The 20,609-nt window shown below is 40.0% G+C and overlaps 1 protein-coding gene across 1 annotated transcript in view; it reads left to right on the top strand.

Moving 5' to 3' along the window:
* PRKAR2B (protein kinase cAMP-dependent type II regulatory subunit beta) overlaps positions 1-20,609 on the top strand; it is an 85,714-nt gene that overhangs the window by 51,813 nt on the left and 13,292 nt on the right. The window contains exons 3-4 of the mRNA XM_065743658.1: positions 9,589-9,641; positions 11,519-11,602. Of these exons, the coding sequence (XP_065599730.1) occupies positions 9,589-9,641; positions 11,519-11,602 (137 nt within the window). The remainder of the gene's footprint in view (positions 1-9,588; positions 9,642-11,518; positions 11,603-20,609) is intronic.

Raw genomic sequence — 20,609 nt, 5'->3', positions numbered from 1 at the left:
CTATAGTGACCATTCTTTTAAAAGGATGACTCCTCCTCTTCTTTCAGGTGCCTGTTCTCTTCTTGTTATTTTAAATCCTGCATGGATACAAGAGATCTTGTATGAGACTGAACTTTGAATTCTCTTGGGTGCCCAAGACAATTCTGCTCTGTAAGCGGAAGTACTGAGGAGTTCAGAGTCACCCTTCAGGGATGACAAGTCTGCTTCCTAAGCGCTTCAGTATCTGTGCCTTCTTTTCTTGGATGGCCATACATACTGCTATTGGCAGATCTTTTCACCTGGTCTTGAACAAATGAATCCAGCCTGCTGGAAGGACACCAGGACGAGCTTGTCAGAGCTCATTGCTTTGTCCTTAGTGTCCTACAGTCATTCTTTGTGCAAGTCTGTGCCCAGTGGTCACTTTCTCATGCGTCTTTGTTCACGTTTTTCAGATTTTCTCAAAGCCTTTTATATCTTTACATGCCCTGCCACCAGTGATTGTTTTCTTTGTGTCACTTCTCAGCAGTTCCTTTCCTTCTCTACATCTCTTCTTTATCTGTCAAGTTGATTCTTGTATTAGTCTTTCAAATACCAGCATATTAAGTAGCCAAAAATAATGGTTTCATAAAATAATCACCTTATTTTGGGTTCATTCACTTTTGTAACTACTCTTTGTAGATTTGTAACACTAGCCCTTTTCCCTTTCCTCTTTCCTTTCCCTTCCCTTTCCTTCACTTCCCTTTCCCCTTCCCTTCCCTTTCTCCTTCCCCCTGTCCAGTTAAACCAAGGGGCTTGATTTTACCTCACAGCTTGTTGGCAGAGTTGAGATCTGCTGCTATTTTTCCCTCTTGTATTCTGTTATTCTTTTTTTTGTTTTGTTTTGTTCTCCTCCTATTTTTCCAAGTCCTCCTTTGCTCAGCATTAATCCTTCTCCTGTAAGCTATGGGAGTTAGGGAGCCTTGGAGTTATATCTTTCACCAGCTTCTCTGCTGTCTGTTCATAATTACCTTATTTACTATGATTTTAGCATTTTAACTTTTTCAAACAATTCCTAGTTTTGCTTTGTTTACAGTTCTGTCTATCCATCCTGTCCTACAGCTGACTGATTCACACATCTCACCTTCAGTGCTTTATCGCTAGTCCAAAATTATAGTATTTATTTTTCTGGCATTTTTCAACTTCCATTTTTCTCCTTTTTCTGTTTGTTTGTTTTTGTTTTTCTTCTGTCCTGTTAATAATTTCATGTTTTACTCTGCCAGATTTGTAAATACTGTGGTGTTTTTCTGCAGACATGTTTCATGCTTAACCCATCATTAAAGATAATTACTTTTAGTAACTAAGTCGCAAATATGCCTACTGGCTTACTAAAACTTACACTTCCTTTTCAGATATTTTACTGCATTGAGGGGAAGACATGAGTGAAGATTAATGAGTAATAAACTCAGTTTAGTGCCTGTTTCTATGTCCTTTTTTAAGTGTCTGTATATCATTTTGCCATCAAGTTTGAAGAATTTGGCTAGGGTAGTTTTTCAAGAAGTGGTTAGTATGCTATTTGCTCACTTTAACATGCATTTAAATGCATTAGAACTCATCTAAATAGTTACTTGCTGAAGGTTTCGTACTTCAGTAAAAATCAATGGCAACAATTCTGTCATTTTGGGCTCGAGTATATGAAACCCAAACTCTTGTACAGAATAAGTTACAAACCCTGTCATACTGTATAGAGAATTCATGTTGACTAAAAATAAGCTGCTGTTGTGGTTTAGTGTGTTGTATACAGTTCCTTAAACTGTACTACTGTGTTGCTATTTTAGAAGTGTAAACAAGTATGCTTTCACAGTGTAGCTGCCGGAGATGAACAGTTGCAGCTACAGTCTTAAAAATTTTTGCAGCACTTTTTATGTAAGGGATGAATTTTTTACGGGGAAAATGTGGTCCATTCTGAGTGTACTGCTGACTTTTCAGTAAGAGAAAAATCTGTAGATGGCTATGTTGTGTTAAATCAAAGGAAAAGAGCTTGGTGTAGTTCCATTTTTTTTGCTTGGGTATTAGTGAATATAAAGTTGAAAAGTATGCAGAGAGTTCTGTGTCTGCTCAGAATATGTCAAATATTTATACATAGTTCAGTTATGTCCCAAATAACACACTGCAGCATTGTGAACTGCTTGGACTGGTATGAGAATGGGAACAGAAGGTTATACAAGTCAACATCAGAGTATGGTATGTTGTAATACAGCATGCTACTCCAGCCATAGCTGGGAAAGCTTGCAGAGAAAGCAGTATAGTCTGTAGTATATACTGACAAACTTTTCTAGTGGAGTTTTGTAATGTTGTTATTGTTTAATAACTACCTGCTGTGTTCTGGACACTGTAATGTGTGTTTGTGCTGGTTTTCACTAACCAGACAGATGAAATCAAGCACTTCCTGAGAAGCCATGCAAAGCTGTCTCCTCATCGTAAGCCAGAACACTGTTTTCTTTATCTCCATCTTGCCAAATTACACAATTACAGAAACAACTGAAATAGGACTGTAACAAGGACTATGCAAGTCCTCATGGAGAATCTACTAATGCCTTTCTCTGGGTCCCTGCTTACAAATAGGGGAGTATTTTCATCCACTTGTGGTGAAATTCAAACATGCTGTTTCAGTGGAGGAGTCAGTTTAGCAATTCACAACAGTATGATTTAAGGGAAGAATCTTTGCCCCAGCACTTTCTGCCTTTGGTGCACAGTGCTTTGCCCTGTGGAGTATAGAAAGATAGTGCTGTCTAACACATAAAAATTTTCCATGTTATATTCTTTATTATTAAGGAGCTTGCTGTGTAGAAGCATTCATGCATGAATATCTCATTTGCGATAAAGTTATCTAAAAATGTCTCGGGGGACCATCATGTTTTTTAAATGAGCTTTAACAGTGCAATCTTGATCAAATCCTTGCTTTGGTGAGTGGACTGGTGTAACGTGAATAGACTTCACATGTACTTCTGAATGGAGAGTCCTTGGGAGGATCTGACTCACAGTGTGGGTCTTGTTCAAGATGCTACATATTATTAGGCATTTCATGTTATTTAGCAATGCTAGAGGAAATATCTTGAGGTGTGATTAAAATAGCAGTAGTGGCAGATGGACAACAGAAAATGGCACTGAAGAGTTGATTGCATGAGCTTCTGAAATGCTCAATTCCTTGCAAGCACATAGTGCAGGCTGAGCACAGCCTTCCAGCTCTGGCAAAAGGTTTTGCCACTAGCAGAAGCCCAATATTTGGTCTGTATTTATGACCGTCATACAGTCTTCAGAGAATCTCAGTCATACACTGAAAGGAAGAGCAGATAACAGTCCTTCGTGAGCAGTCTACTTTCAAACAGACATTCTTGGCAGTGCTCCCAGTACTCCAACAGAGTCCCCAAATAATCAACTGAAGGTCACCTTCCTAAAAATTAAAAGGAGATAAGTGGAGTGGATTTTATGTAGCTTTACATTTTGAGGTGACTGTCCTGAACATTCAGACACTTTTGTTAAGTAATGAACCACGCAAAAGTACTTATCTCATAAATATGGAAGGGGGTGGGAGGGATTTCTTCAAACTGCAGATAAGTCACCCTAGCAGCTTCCACATGGCTAAACCTTGAGGTGATATTCCTGCTGGATGAGGGGATGGGACAGTGCTATCTATTGTAGTTGGGGATGTTTGTAGGGATGTAGGGCATGATGCCCTACCTGCTCAATGGCAAGAGATGGTCTGTTTTCACACTGCAGCCTGGTGGTCACACTGACAAAACTGTGGTCTTGATTTGTCCTGAGTGGCCTTTTATGTATGTATGTATGTATTGTAACATGCTTTATTACTTTGAAAAGGGTCCATTTATTCATTTTTATGCCATGTTTTGACTATAATACAGATGAGCTTTCATTCATTTCATCATTGATAGTTTCTTCCTGAAATACAAAGGGAATAGATAGAGCATATTAACATTTGTTTTTTGATCTTACAATTACTAACTTTGTTAATTCTCATTTTAGAATTCATTCTAAATATACTGTAATAATATAATAATTAATACAAATAATAAACTGACTTTACTTCTGGTGCTGCTAGAGTTAGAAATTCTGCAAGATTGCCCCTTCTTCCTGGCAAAGCAATCCGTCTAGATTTGTGTGCAGTGTTCACTGCATGTGTATTTTAATAATGCACTGCCATCTCATAATTCAGATTTCTATACTTTGTGTTGATGTATTTGTCCTTGATTGCATTTGTGTCTATCTTGATGATTTATGTGTGAAATGTAATCCCTCACTGAAAAAATGGAATAAAAATAGTTTCATGTTGTTGAGCTTAGCAGCCAGTGGAGGAATATTTACAGTGTTTGTATCACTATTTTTAAAACTGTACTTATGCACGGGATGAATTAGGTCCCTAAGCACTGTATTAGGATTGCTTTTTGAGCAATAGTACAATACTAAATTCAGCAGTGACATGTAGCCAAATGTGGCAGTGCATTTGATCATGAAAAAGTCAGTGTGTACTGTGTACTTTTGGGAGAGTGGAATGAGCTGAGGAGGTAGAAAAAGAAGCACCAAACACCAGCAGTGGAGTGGTTCAAAATAATTATGTCTGTGATGTCAGTGAGGACTTAGTCAGAAATGCTGGAGGCCAAAGTCTGTCTCCCTGGAATATACAAAAAGAAGAGAAGTCTCTGGGGAGACCTCATTGCAGCCCTCACATACTTAAAGGGAGCTTATAAACAAGATGGAGAGTGACTTTTTTATGAGTGCTTGGTCTGATACTGATAGGACAAGGGGGACTGGTTTTCAACTAGAAGGGAGAAGATTTAGATTAGATTTTAAGAAGAAATTCTTTACTCAGAGGGCAGTGAGGCCCTGCCACAGCTGCCCAGAGAAGCTGTGGTGCCCCATCCCTGGAGGTACCCAAGGTTGGGTTGGATGGGGCCCTGGACAGCCTGAGCTGGGGGGTGGCAGCCAGCCCATGGCAGGGGATGGGGCTGGTGGGCTTACAACCCAACCCATTCGATGATTCTCTGAATAAAGGTTTACTATTGCATGAGCAACTGTCCCTATCAGGTGATGAATTTGTTTCCTAAAGAGCAGGAACTAAATGGACAAGTGCAGAAACCAGTCTAGGAGCTTGCTATAAATAACAGGGCTTGTCTTAAAAGAGATAGAATTTACATCAGCCTATTAGTCAGAGTTGTAATTACTCTTGTCTTAGTCTGGGCATGTAACACAGGTCAGATTAATAGCTTTGTAAAAGTTGTGGCTTCACTCCACTGACTGTAATTGGAACCCAGTTGACTTCTGCAGATGTGGATGTCTGCACAATAGGCATCTTATTTAGTTCTGGATGTTTTATTGTGATTCTAATAGCCCAAACTCCATTGTTCATGTAATGAAATTCAGTTGACCCTAATGTCAGAAACCATAATTCAGAAGCAGAAATAAAATGTATCAGGTTTTTCCATGAGCCATCTAGTGATGACATTCAAAAATTAGTGTGTTACTGGACTACAAAGCTTATAAGACAGGGTGCTGAAATAACAATGGAGGAGAGGAAATTCTGCATTTAAAGCTGCAGACCCACAGCATTTATATGATCTGTAAGTTGTGACCAAAATGCAAAATGCACCTGTAATCACAAAAGACAAGCCAATGTAAAATGAGCACAAAACTACAACCAGAGGGGAAGTTTCTCATGATAGATAATAAGTCTTTTTAAAACTGGGGGAGACGGGCAATAACCAGAAGAAACTACAGCTGTTAAAGTTATACACTGCACATATTCAGTGATAAAGCAGAAATATTTAATTAAGGTACCTGCTAATAATAACACAACTGACTTTCTCAAGCAGAGATGAGTGAATTTAGAGCAGAGACACCAGATAGCACAGAGAACCATAGGTACATTCTCTCTTTCTGTACTGATTCTGCCTGTGGCTATGTGAAAGGGATTGATAAGATAGAGATGGCCAGAGAGGAGGCTAAATTCAGTTTCCTTAGTGTGGTCTGGAGGACTGTTAAGTCTTCAGCCATATTCCCCAAGACCTGTTGGTTCTATGATAACAATATAAATGCTCACAAATTAAATTCCCATTTTGTTTAGTTTTGTTGGGTTTTTTTTTGTTTGTTTGTTTGTTTGGTTTTTTTTTTTTTTTTCATGTAAAGGACTGGTTGTCACTGTTCCTAACTTTATTTATGAAGTAGCATGCTGCAACACACGTTTGTTAAGTCCCATGTACACATATTTCCTTACAGCTCAGAGGCTGATACCAGTTGAAACAAGGTAATTATTTACACTGTGGTGGGTTATGGTGTTTACTTTGCATGTTATTATTGTTGCTATTTAAATAGAAACCCCCAAAGTTTATTTCAGACAACATACAAATACTGTATTGCCATAAAAATGTTGGTAGGAACATTTTGTGTATTTAGAGGTAAAGTATTGTACTTGTTCAAGATATCTCAAACTTCCTTTTGTGGGCATTTGTAGTTCTTTGGAGCCCAGTTCAGTTCCTAGTAAAGTTGGTGGAAGTCTTTTGGTCAGTTCCACAGGGATTTGTATCAAATCTGTTTCTGAAGCTGCCAAGTTTTAGAAAGTTGATGTTTTAGGATTTGCTAAGTGCCTAATATGGTGAGGTGGTGAGGGCCAAGACTTCCTTTGGGACTCTCCATACCATATGCAGTAGTACAGTGAAATCAGTGAACAGGCATATTACTGCATCTATCTGTTGCCTACTTTAGAACGAGTTTGTATAGTAATATAAGAAATACTGGTACTAACAAGAGCATCTGAAATCTTAATCTGTGAGGAGCCGTGCAACTGAACTAACAGAACAGGCATGGAGGGAAAAGAGGAGAGGAAGCGCAGTGCGCTTTGGACAAAACTGAGTCACAGAAAAGGCATTCAAGAGGCTATTCTGCTTGATAGCAACTGGAAGGAAGAAACTGTTGTAGAATAGAGAGAGAAAAGCCAGTGTGAGTGAGAATTCCTGCAGAATGGCAGAGCTCCCATTTTAGGAAGAGAAAGAGGTAGAAAGGGTTGGAGCAGGAGGGTCAAAGGGGTAAAAGGGGACAGTAGACATCACCTTGCAAAAAAAGAATCTGGAGAAAAGACAAAGGAAATTGGTTGTTCCTCAAAGAAACTCCTTATAGGGAACAAATGCAAATTGTGACAGCACAGAAGGAGGATAAAATAAAAGTAAAATAAATCTATCTAAATTATAACTTTATTATTTATATCAAGCACAAGAAGGAACTGTGTAGAAAATTAAAACTAATTTGAGTGATTAAGGATGAGTATAAAAGAATAGCAAAAGATACTGAGACAAAGATCAAAGAAATCAAGGCAAAGAAAAATGTGATCCAATTACAAGAACAAACATTAGGAATAACAGAAAGTTTTCTAGAAGTACATTGCTGCTAAGAGGATATTCCAGGAAAGGGTTGTTCTACTTAACACATTACGTCAATCTTCGCTAGTGGCATTAAGAGTGTATGGAAAACTCAGCCTAGAACAGAAAAAGGACAAATTAGAGAGTGTTTAATAGGTTAGGTGTCAGCAGGCTAGCTGTGCCTGAGCAGTGCTGTACTTGGAAATGGGAGAAACTGAAAAAGTCAATCTCAGCCCTGTTAGCAATTAACATGGGGAAACTGAAGAAAATAAGTGAGAGAGAGTGGAAAAAAATAAAAATAGAAAACTTGATCATTAAAAGAGAGGAGTGGCTTCCTTGCCTAAAGGAGGAAAGCTGTCAGAGGTCTGTGGGTCATTCTTAGAGAAATTATGGACAAATACACATTTTGGAAGTACCTGGAGAAAAGGGGGAAAATAGCAATGGGCATGGATTTTCTAATATCCTGTAACAAGAGAACAGAACTTTTGCATAAGAGAAATGGAGCAGATTCCTACATTTTCAGTTTAAGAAACTTAAATAGTGCCTTGCAATAAAAATTAAACAACAACAAAAAAAGAAGCTCCTATAAACAAGATAGGGAACAGTGTGCTGTTAAACACTGTATGTAATTTATGCGTGTTAACATAAATTGAATGGGATGGCCACAAAACTGAGTAGAGAAGCTGACTACCAAGCAGCTACTGTTCTTTCATGGCTGGATGTCTGTATTCTTTCTGAGGTTATTTTAGATACTGTTGGTTTTTGGTTTTTTTTTCAGTGATAGTCTAGATTATGTATGTTTCTTAGATTTACTGTTGTCATGAAGTTGAGAATGGATTGGAATAATGCTGGAGATTAGAATTCAGAATGATCTTAGCACATTGCAGAAATGGTTTGGAGAAGAAGGTGATACTTGGTACGTGATACATGGTACTGCCTTGGACAGAATAGCCATGAACAGGACAGCTGGTAAAGCAGTGATTTTTGAAAATTGTATGCAAGTCATGAAAATTACATGAGTAGACGTAATCAAGTTGCTATGAAAAAGGTGTGGGTGGATGGGAATACATATAGCTTTCAAAATGTCAGCACAGCATTTCATCTGTTGTGCTGAGCAGCAGCACCATGCAGCTACTTGCTCCTCTCCCAGGTGGGAGGGGGAGAGAATAAGGTAGGCAAAATGGTGAGAACTCCATGGACTGAGATAATAAGGAATTAATTCGCTGCTTCCCATCAGCAGGCAGACTTCCAGGAGAGCAGAGCTCATTGTGTGTGATGGCTTTTAGGGAAGGCATACACTGTCACTCCAGACATCCTCATTCCTCCTTCTTCACTCCCTGCATTTATTGCTGAGCGTGGCACCATAAGGCATGGGACATTCTTTTGGCCAGTTTGGGCCAGCTGTCCTCATGCTGTTCCCTTCCAGCCCCCTGTCCACCCCCAGCTTCTCACAAGCAGGGCAGCTTGAGAAGCTGAAACATCCTTGGGAGGCACTGCTCAGGAACAACTAAAACATCAGTGTGTTATCACCACTATTTTCATCCAAAATCTAAAGCATGGCAGCATACAAACCTCTGCAAAAAAATTAACTCTATCCCAGCCCAAACTGTGACAACTGAGTACTGTGTTCAGCTCAAATATTGTGTCTGGTTTTGATTATCACACTTCAGTAAAGCAGGATGAGTTGGAGGGTGCTGAGAGGATACCAATGAGGGTAATAAGAGCTGGAAAGTATGACTTGTAAGAAAAGACTTCAAAAATCAGAAGTATTTACCATAAAAAGAAAGAGAGAGAGAAAAAAAAAATTTCAACTGTATCAAAAGACCTTGTATTTATTCAGGCAGTGGGAAAGATCTGATCCCTGTATCCTGCATAGATTGCTTAGATTCTGAACAGATGTGACCAGATTAGACAGGAGAAAATATTTTCTGGTAGTAAGGTCAGATCGCTTATAATTGGTTACTTGGGAAGTTGTGAAGAATCTTTGAGATCTTTCAAAACACAAAAAACATGACTGAAACTGATGTAAATGTACTGTTTTCCACCAGGAGATGACCTGCTGTGGACTCTTAGCAGCAGTATCTTCTGTGGTTGTCTGTGGAGTGTGTCACATTGCTATGTATGGCATGCAGTTCATTTGTGAATGTAATTCTTGTGAAATTATGTTTTACTTTCAATTGAGACTACACTTTTTTTTTTATTTCAGTGTGTGCAGAAGCTTACAATCCTGATGAAGAAGAGGATGATGCAGAAACTAGGGTATTTAATGCTTTATTATTATTTTTTTTTTCAGTTCTCATGCATTAAATTTAGGGAGAAAATAAGACTGATTATCTCTGTTATGTAACTAGCATTACCATTTCTTTCCAGAACTTTCCTTATTGTAATGTTCTTTAATAATTTGTGAGGTTTTCATGTTAGAGCAACACTTAAAAATTCTCTGTAATAGTCACCTGTGTAGGACACAGTTAAATATCATTCTAAATTACTGTACCCATGATCCATGCTCTGTTATGGAAACATTCCAACCCCTACAATTCTGTGATCTGTGTGCTCAGAGAATTTTTGCTCTTAAAAGTATTTATTTAGCCTCCTTGTAATCTTCACAGAATCACAGAATTGTAGGGGTTGGAAGGGACCTCTAGAGATCACTGAGTCCAACCCCTTGCCAAAGCAGCTCCCTAGCCCAGGTTGCACAGGTAGGCGTCCAGGCGGCTCTGGAACGTCTCCAGAGAAGGAGACCCCACCACCTCTCTGTGCAGCTGTGCCACTGCTCCGTCACTGCACTGGGAAGGAGTTCCCACACACATTTGTGCAGAACTTCCTATGCTTCAGTTTGTGGCCATTTCCCCTCGTCCTATCACCACACACTGCTGAGAAGAGTACAGCCTCATCCCTTTGCCTCCTTAGATATTTACAGATGTGGATCAGATCCCCTCTGAGTCTTCTTTCTTCAAGGCTGAACAGACCCAGGTCTCTCAGCCTTTCCTCATAAGAGAGGTGTTCCACACCCAACTATCATCTTTGTAGCCCTCCACTGGACTCTTTCAAGGAGATCCCGGTCATTTTTGTACCGGGGAGCCCAGAACTGTACACAGTACTCCAGGTGAGAACTCACCAGGGCAGAGTAGAGGGGGAGGATCACCTCCGTTGACCTGCTGGCCACGCTCTTCTTAATGTACCCCAGGTTCCCATTGGCCTTCTTGTCCACTGGGGCACACTGCTGGCTCATGACCAGCCTGTCATCCACCAGGACACCCAGGTTCCTCTTCTCAGAGCTTCTCTCCAGCAGGTCATCCGCCAACCTCTATTGGTGCATGTGGCTATTCCTCCCTAGATGCAAGACATTGCAGTATTTTAATCATTATTCTTGTATTTAGGTAAGGCATAAAGAAGATTAATTGTAAAATCACTAAGATTTTCGTAAGTAGAATGCAATAACTAATGAAATAGATTTATTTCTTCTATTTAGGTCAGCTTTAAAGGCATTTATTCAGTTTTTAATATGAAATAGTGTAAGTGTGACTTTTAAAGACTGGCTTTTATTTTTGTATTGAACCTAATTTCAGTCTAATTAAAGTGTCAAGAAAGTTTATCATAGAAATAGGTTAAAAGTTAAACAAATAACTTAGTTGATAATGATATTAAGCAGACATTGGTAATTTAGTAAATTTCTGGCTCATTGAAATGATGTGAAGTCTGTTGTTTACTTGTTAAACTACTTGTATAAACTTAGCACAGAGACTATTTTGCATGATATTCTTTAGGAAGTAGTCATGGCAGATAGATAAACGGTGGTGTTTCTCTACAGAATATGTATGCTTGGAGAGCAGTAGAGTAACGTTTACACAAAAACTGCTAAATAAAGGTATCTAGTATGGCTTATGAAAACAAACTGGATTCTACAAATGTTTGAAGATGTTGTCAGCTTAAAGACTGACAGGCATCATTTGCTATGCTGTGGTGATGTAGTGTTATCACTGAATATTTATTCAATTTGTGAAGGTTTTAAAGGGAAAATGTTATGGAGCTTGAAAAAATTCTGTATAAAATACTTAGGTGAATTAACTCAGCCCTTCAACTAGTTGCTGCTGTATGATAATCACTTTAAAGGTTTTTTCTATTATACCTCTCAGATTATTCACCCTAAAACAGATGATCAAAGAAACAGACTGCAGGAGGCTTGCAAAGACATTCTTCTTTTTAAGAACCTAGATCCGGTAAGAGCATCTATACAATAAACACAATTTAGCAGAGTTGATGAAAATTAATTCTCTTGAAATCTTCAATGTAAGCTTGCAGATTGGACTTTATAAGCTCTTATGTATGCTTTCTTGACCATTACATAAACTCCAGAAGTGACATTTTTATAACTGTTGTCACTTATAAAATACATTTCTTGTAGTACATTAATATGAATGCATGTACTGATGTGATTGTTCTGTATTTTACTTTCTTATTTTAAATCTTTTCTTTTTTTACATTCATTTATGTAGAGTCATCTGTTATTTGGAACCACTGAATTGTTCTAGTTACTTCTTACTTTCCAAAAGTGTGCTGAGTGCCTCATGAAAACCTAAACTTACCCCCAAAGCCTACATTTTAGCTATAGCTGTAACTGAACAAGAAATTCGAGAAGCAGAAGGAGAGGAAAAGGCAATAGCAATACATTTACATTATTATTTTACTTAGTATATATAATGTAAAACACTACAGATTTTCTTCTTCTGTGTAGATAATTTCTGTCTGTTGTCCATAAAACTAATTATGGGCTTTTGTGATATGGATCAGACAGAGGTGATAATCCTGCAAAAATGCACAGGGTTGTTTAAGGGAAAGGTGTGTGTATCAATCAAAAGGTGCATGCCAAGGTTGAGGTGACTCGTGGCACAGCAAATGCTTTCTTTTTTTCAGTTCTCATGCATTGATTCAGTTATATCAGGAGGGAGAGAAGTAATTATGTAGAGTTTTAAGCACGAGAACGAAAAATGTTAAATTTGAGAGAGAGACAGAGAGAGCTAATGGAAAGAGCAGCCTGCAGCTCTGTTGGGAAGTCAAGTGCTATTACAGAGAATGCAGTTTGATTCATGCTGCGAGTTTCCAGCTCCTGCTTTTGTCAGCGCAGAAGCGGTGCTCTGACCCAGGGCACCCCTTCCAAAAAAGGCTGTGGGGAGCAGTGAGCCACAGACCCCCCCCCAGGGCTTTGCTAAACCTTGGAGGCAGAGCTGGAGGAAGGCAGAAGTGTTTCAACATAGGGAATCATATGTGTTCTTGGGATGCTGGGGAACAGACACAGGATCTCCTAGCTTCCTTGTGCTGTGTGTTTAATGGGAACTAGTTGTTCCACTATACTGGTTTGTACTAAAGTCACCCAAGCATTTGGCCCTTGCACTACTTAATTACTTTTTTTGCATGTCTTCAGGGACGCAGAGAGGTCTGGTGGCATCTGCACTGTATGTGGAATTGCATTGTTTAAATACTCCTTGTTACTGCTGCGTCCTATTGTAATGCTGTGTATACAGCATTGAACTGTTCCAGCTTGGGCACTGTATATTATATGATTTTGCTGAGTTCTAAGGGATCACTGTCCCTCTTGGTGGAAGTATTCTGAGAACTGCCTGGCTGTCATGTATTTTCTTTTTGCTTCTGAATCAGTTACTTGTGATTGTTAGCATTTCCCACAGCCATTTCCACATATTTGGCACAGTGCTTTCCTTCTGGGGCTCTACCTTTAAGTCTGTTCCTGGGATCTTGCAGATCTTTTCTTGTTCACTTACCTTTGCTCAGGATTATGTCCTGGGGATTAAGAATGATTTTCTGAAGGAGTGGTCAGGCACTGGAATGGCCTGCCTAGGGAGGTGGTTGAGGCACCATCCCTAGCGCTGTTCAAGAAGCGTTTAGATGAGGTGCTAAAGGATTTAATTTAGTAGTTGGGTAGAGATAGTGATAGGAGGATGGTTGGAATAGATGATCTTATAGGTCCTTTCCAACCTTATGAACTTATGAACTTATGAATGCTTTCTTGTAAATTAAGACCTCCACATTGTTCTACAAAGCCAAAGAAGATATTTTGTGTAACGGTGTTTTTATTATAACTTTACTTATACTTTACTTTTACTTAACTTTTTTTTTCTTTACTCATAAAGAGCATTGGAAAGCCACTGAGCTCTGAAGATAGCAAGAGTAGTGAAACACAGTCTTCCTCAGTCTGGCTGGCTGCCTCTAGAGAGCCCAGATCTGTAGTCCCATGGAATTTCTCCCACTCATGCTTGTTGTCCTCCTATACAGTGACTTCAGAGCTCTGTGACTGTAGTTGCAACAGTTTAAATTTTCTTACCCCAGATTTCTTCCTCACCTCTGCCTCTCCACTTGACAGCACAAGTACATATGATGCCAGCTGATGAAATTCGGTCTCTGGCATTTTAGCAAAAAAAAGCCCTCATTCATCTTGGAGAGAAATAATTTCTTCAGCTGATAAAGCTAAAGTCTCTGGAACAGAAGTCAAGCTGTGTATAGATGGTGTGACTCCCACTCCCACTGCTTCTTTCTTGCATTGAACTTCAGTTTCTTCCTATTGTAGTTCTGCGTATGAAAAACGTTGCAGAGGTCAGTGAGTAGAATGGGAAAGAGAATGTAAAGTGCTTGGCTTTTCCCTGATGGCCCTTTAGCAAGGTGTCAAACACATTCTTAGATAGGATACCACTCTGAAATGCAGTGTAGCAGCATGTCCTAAGGCACGATCAGAATGGCATTCAGTGATGATGCTAAATGCAGTTCACATTTGCTAACTTTATCCTACCATAACACACTGTATTTAAATGTGAATGAAAGGATAAGATAAGGGTATCATAAAAGCAAAAGGAGAAGTTGCAGTAGTTAAGAGGTGACTTACAGTACTGTTCAGCATTTTAATTAAAGAGCCCATTTGAAAAGACAAGAGGCTTAATGTAAAAGTAAAAAACAGCCATTTGAATGTGAGACAAAATGACAGAGAGGAGAAAAAGATAACATTCAGGCTTTGAGACAATTTAGGACTTTCCAAACACATACCACTGTCTTAAGCCTACATTTATCGGATAGCAGTTTTTAATTAGATAGGTAAACTTATGTAGATGTATTTATAAATACTGATATTTCACAGAAAGGCTCTAATTGAAAAAGCAGTCTAGTATAAAGGTACATTAGGCTGTGGTACAATTCACTAAGTAGCACAGTGCTTTAAAATCCAACTGCAGTAAAATTCCCTGTGAAGTTCTTTTGAGTCATCTCAGATCTTTGTTTGAAACTTTGTGGATTGCTAAGGATGTGACTGATCAGTTAATGTCAGTTCAGCAATGCACTCCTGAGTTAATTCCCTTAAATAAAAAACACTTCATAAACATTTAATATGTTAAAATGCTAACTTTTTTTCCACCTTTCTGGGGGTTTGCTCACTTCCCATCTGTTTGGGGTCACCGCTGTCAGTTTTAGCTAGTGCATAACAGTACTGGAAAAATTACTGAAGAGGAATATGGATTGAAATGTGAGTGCAACAAAATAAGGGTAAGAGGTTTTGCAGAGCTCTTCAGCTTCTTGTTGGAGGACTGGATTGGGAAAGAATCAGGAGAAATTCCAGTACTGTGCAGATGAATGTAGAACTATGTTGATGAATCAACTCAAGTGTGTGTGCATTTCCACACTCTCTCCTTCATTCTACAGATACTGTAGTTTACTGGCAGTGGAATCAGAAGCTGCTTGCCTCTTTCTGTCAAGGTCCTCTTTTCATCCTCCTTGATTTTTGCCCTCTTTCCCTTCCTTTCCATTTTGTCTAAGCCAACAAGGAGAAAATAAATGACCAGATGCCTTGAGCCATTACTGACAATGAACCTCAAGTTGCTGTTACTGAGTTTTGTTTCTGTGCATGTAACCCAACGGTTATTCTGTCACTGAGAGGAATGGCAGCAGGTGCAGCTCATCTAGATGACAGACTTCTAGCAGTTACTCCTTTGGTTTTGTCTTTTAAGAGGAAATTTTGCTGAGGCAGATTAATAGCAGGTAGTTTGTCTGCTATGGGCTAGATATGGCCTGTAGGCTAGCAGTTAAAAATAACAAAAAGAACACAAAAACAAGTGATGAACCAACTTCTCATCAGAGTAACTCGGAGGCTGAAGGGACTGGTGCCATCAAAGTTGTGCTGCACCCTAACACTTAAAGTTCAAGTCCTTTCTTTAGCAAAAATCCATAAACAGTTTTAGATCTGTTCTGTTTCAGGGATATTATATTTTGGAGATCATTGCCCTGTTAATGTCTTTAGAGAATATTTCAAATAAGATTGGACCTTTTTCTAAAAGGAGATAAATTATACATATTGTTGACAAATGTACAAGAGCAATGTCTGGGCATATTGACACTCATTCACCTGGAGAATTATTATAAGAGAGTACAAATATTGATTAATCAATTATAATTGATTATCATTATTGTTGATTATAATTATTATTGATTAATCAATTATAATTGATTAATTCAAGGGAAGATGAAAGAAAGCACAAGGCAACCATGTTTTATGAATAGTGGACTCTTCTGCTTAAGGCCAACGCCTTAATTGAAGTGTGTTACCAACAGAAGGTTCTCATAATGCTTTTACATTCCTAATTTTTGTTGTTGTTGTGAAAAATTGGGACTACAGATGGTATTACAATTAATGCAAGTGTATATATGAATATATGAATGAGAGAACCCAGAATGCATGAACATGTTAATATTCTGCTTTCTTAGTTAGCAGAAATCTCTTCACAAATGAATGGATTCCCAAACATAGAATTGCCCTTAATTTTTTTTCTCTAAGACAAAATAAATGTTCACACCATATCTGGTAAACAGCAATACTCCCCATCTGACCTGTACTCAGTTAATGGATGTTTTACAACAGAATTGCCCAATGTAAGGTGCCTTTATCTTAAAAATTAAGAAAGTGCTTGCAATCCAGCATTATTTCTGGCCCTTTTTAGAAAAGTGCTGAAAAGAGTAAGCCAGCTTGCTCAGAGGGCAGGTTACAAAACAGAGAAAGTATTACTGAGTCTGACTTGCTGGGCATATGGGTGATATGTCAGAGGCAGAACATTAACAACATACAACTATGCAGAAGAATTCTAGGGTAAATTCTTAAGGAAAATACTGATTAATACTCAAAAATATTGATCATACATCTAAATATAAATCAGATTATTTGATAGTGAAGAAATAAAGGTTTTTTGATGAGTTTACAAGTGGATATCAAACGAGGGAGCTAAATATTTTGAGTTCGATCAGTAGTGCTACAAACATTAATATCAGAGCTCCAGGGGAGTATATGTACATGGTTTTTGTTCTGAAAAACAAATACTGAGTGCTAGAGACATGAATTCTGCAACGTACTGTTCATCTCCAAGATCCTGACTTACTGATTTGTAATTTTTTTTCTTCCCGTGGTTTCCCTTTCTTGGGAACTGAATTTTTGGCTGAATTGGCTGAATTTTTGTCTCTCTTTTTTTTCCCCTCACTATTCTAGTACTGTGTCTGCTTTCTTAGTACTTTGCTGAGCAGTAGTTGATTGATACTGGGAGGTGAGGTCCTAAATGGCAATGCTCATGCCATTGCAAGCAACTGGGGAATGAGCCAGGCCAACCAGAACAGCAACAAATGTGCCCTGGATGCCTCCCATGACATGAGCCAGAAGACCAGCCACCTCAAGTGTGTGTAGCTATGAGGGATCCTCATGCATTCCCCCAAGGAAGCTTACATCCTCTTTTCTGAAGTGCCTATACCAATGTTGCGTGCATGGGGAATAACAACAAAGAATTAGAGATCTGTGTGTGGTCTCAGGGCTGTGATCTCATTGCAGTCATGGAGATGTGCTGGGACAGCTCACATGACTGGAATGCTGTCATGGATGGGTATGTGTTTTTAGGGAAGACAGACCAGCAAGGCAAACTGGTGGAGTTGTTCCTTATGTTACAGAACAACTGAATTGTACTGAACTCTGCTTTGGGATGAATTGTGAGTGACTTAAGAGCTTATGGGTAAGCATTAAGGAGAAAGTAAATGTGGTTGGCACAGGTGTGGGTGTTTACTATAGGCTACCTGATGAGGAGAAGTTAATGAGGCCTTCTACAAACAGCTGAAAGTCCTTATGGACACAAGTACTCCTCCTCATGGAGAACTTCAACTTGTAAATGATTTTAGTATGCACGTTAGGATATGAGATGATAATATATCAGGCTTACACACTTTTGTTTTTTACATGGATATCATGACAGGCCTAGATTCATAAAGGTACTTGGTTTCTAAATTTCATGCAGTAAAATAATTCTTAATCTGTGAGATTCCTAAAACCTCTGTGCAGGTGCTGTGCTGTTCACAGGTACCATGATAACTGACAGATGTTTTTGAACGTAAAGTTCTTCTGTGGCCATCGTGGGATAAAGTGGAGGAGGAGAGAAGCTACTTTTTGTGTTAAGGGTAGTGTTTAGAGTGTACACACATGAAGACTGTCAGAGTGCATCTGGCTCCTTCTAAAGTGTTGCTGAAGGGCTCCTGTTTAACTTCCACTGAGGACAGAGGGCTCCCTAGAGCACAGCAAAGATGATAAACTAGCAGAGACTTTACAGCTGAGGTGCTTTGTACAGATGGAAACTTGAAGGGGGCTGAAAAAACAGTGCATGAGAGTGTCAACGGTTTACGGGCAGGTTCGGCCCGGTTCCGTGACGATTGGTGCGGGGGACCCACGGACCCACGTCCCAGGAAAGGGGAAGGGGGAAAGGGAGAAGGGAAAAGGGAGATGGGCCTAGGAACAAAACAGCGGCAACGATCTGAGGAGGAAAGCTAATTTACTAAATAAGATATCAGAAAGCAAAATAACACAATAGAATACAATATAATTGGAATTAAAGCTAATAAATCAAATAAAATGAGCAAGAGAGAGTGTCCGATAAACCGAAGGCCTTACGCTAACGCTGAAGGCGGACGGCAGCGAGCACCCACTGCTGAGTCGATCCCAAAGGAAAGAGAGTGTCCCGTGACCGCAGACAGTTTTTATCTTTCCCTCTGAGCGTAAACACGTAAGAACGCCAAGCATCGCAAAGTCCTCTGGGGAATGGAGTTCTTCTTCTCTTCTGAGACAGGTATACCTGGAACTATCGATGATCCACGGAGCTGGAGCATTAACTCTTTAACTCTAAATGCACTACATGATGTTATGATGTGGAATACCAGTACCAAAAATCATAAAACCATGACATTCCACCCCTTATTCCACATCACTGCATCATGTTTGATATATATGTATAGAAGAACAATGATTAACATGCATTAAATACACACAACATATATATGTATATACATGGAATTACTGACCGCACTCCCCCAACATCAAATTCCCTTGTGGTACACATTGAACATCCCCATTCTTCTGCATCACCCACCAAGTGGACCCAGGTCCTTGAGCAAAAACAGTTCCACGGAGAGGTTTACCCTTTCCAGAAGCTGGAAGGACCCAAACTGCTTTTCCCAACATGTTCTTTACATGTACTACAGGGACCTTATCTCCCTCTACAGTAGGTAGAGATCTGGATTGGGCAGGACCATCACGATTGATGGATCCTCGAGTGTTGACCAGCCAGGTGGCTTCTGCCAAATGCTTCTCCCAGTGCTTAAATGTTCCGTCACCCATTGCTTTCAATGTGGTTTTTAACAACCCATTGTACCTTTCAATTTTACGAGAAGCTGGTGCGTGATAGGGGATATGATAAATCCACTCAATGCCATGATCTTTGGCCCAAGTATTTACAAGAGAATTTTTGAAATGAGTCCCATTATCGGACTCAATTCTCTCTGGAGTGCCATGTCGCCATAGGACTTGTTTCTCGAGCCCTAAGATGGTGTTTCGGGCAGTAGCATGGGGTACTGCATATGTCTCAAGCCACCCAGTGGTTGCTTCCACCATGGTGAGCACATAACGCTTACCACTGCGAGATCATGGCAAGGTGATATAATCAACCTGCCACGCCTCCCCATATTTATACTTTTGCCATCGCTCTTCCCCCCAAAGAGGTTTCATTCTCTTGGCTTGTTTAATTGTGGCGCATGTATCACAGTCATGGATAACCTGTGCAATAGCATCCATAGTTAAGTCCACCCCTCGGTCTCTAGCCCATTTATATGTTGCATCTCTTCCTTGATGGCCAGAGGTCTCATGGGCCCATCGAGCTAAAAATAATTCACTCTTGTGTTGCCAGTCCAAGTCTGCTTGAGCCACCTTAACTTTGGCAGCTCAATCTACCTGATGGTTATTTTGTTGTTCCTCAGTTGCCCGGCTCTTAGGAACATGAGCATCTACATGGCGCACCTTCACAGCCATATTCTTTATTCGGGCAGCAATGTCTCTCCACAGTTCAGCAGCCCAAATAGGTTTACCCCTCCGTTGCCAACCATTTTGTTCCCATTGCTGTAACCACCCCCATAAAGCATTTGCCACCATCCATGAGTCAGTGTAAAGATAAAGCACTGGCCACCTCTCTCGTTCAGCAATATCTAAGGCCAGCTGGACAGCCTTTACCTCTGCAAATTGACTTGATTCTCCTTTTCCTTCAGTGGCCTCTGCAACTCGTCGTGTGGGGCTCCACACAGCAGATTTCCATCTGCGGTGCTTACCCACAATGCGACAGGATCCATCTGTGAACAGGGCATATCTCTTTTCATTGTCTGGTAGTTCATTATATGGTGGGGCCTCTTTGGCACGTGATACCTCCTCTGCTGGTGTTGTTCCAAACTTTTTACCTTCAGGCCAGTCCATGATCACTTCTAGGATTCCTGGATGACTGAGGTTCCCCATCCGAGCTCGCTGTGTAATCAGCACAATCCACTTACTCCAAGTGGCATCAGTAGCATGATGGGTAGAGGGAACCTTTCCCTTGAACATCCAGTTCAGCACTGGCAGTCGAGGTGCCAGAAGGAGCTGCGTTTCAGTACCGATTACTTCGGAAGCAGCTCGAACCCCCTCGTACGCGGCTAAGATCTCCTTCTCAGTTGGAGTGTAGCGCTCCTCAGACCCCCTGTACGCCCGACTCCAGAATCCAAGGGGTCGGCCTCGGGTCTCTCCAGGAGCTCTTTGCCACAAACTCCAAGTGGGACCTTCCTTTCCAGCAGCAGTGTAGAGGATGTTCTTTACATCCTGTCCCGTCCGCACTGGCCCCAGGGCCACGGCACGGG

Source organism: Cyrtonyx montezumae, unplaced genomic scaffold, assembly GCF_038088225.1.
Source record: "Cyrtonyx montezumae isolate F1298 unplaced genomic scaffold, pur_monq_1.0 scaffold_3, whole genome shotgun sequence".
In the NCBI taxonomy this organism is placed as follows: Eukaryota; Metazoa; Chordata; class Aves; order Galliformes; family Odontophoridae; genus Cyrtonyx; species Cyrtonyx montezumae.
Note: the sequence above shows the minus strand (reverse complement) of the source record. Positions and strands in the feature narration are given on the sequence as shown.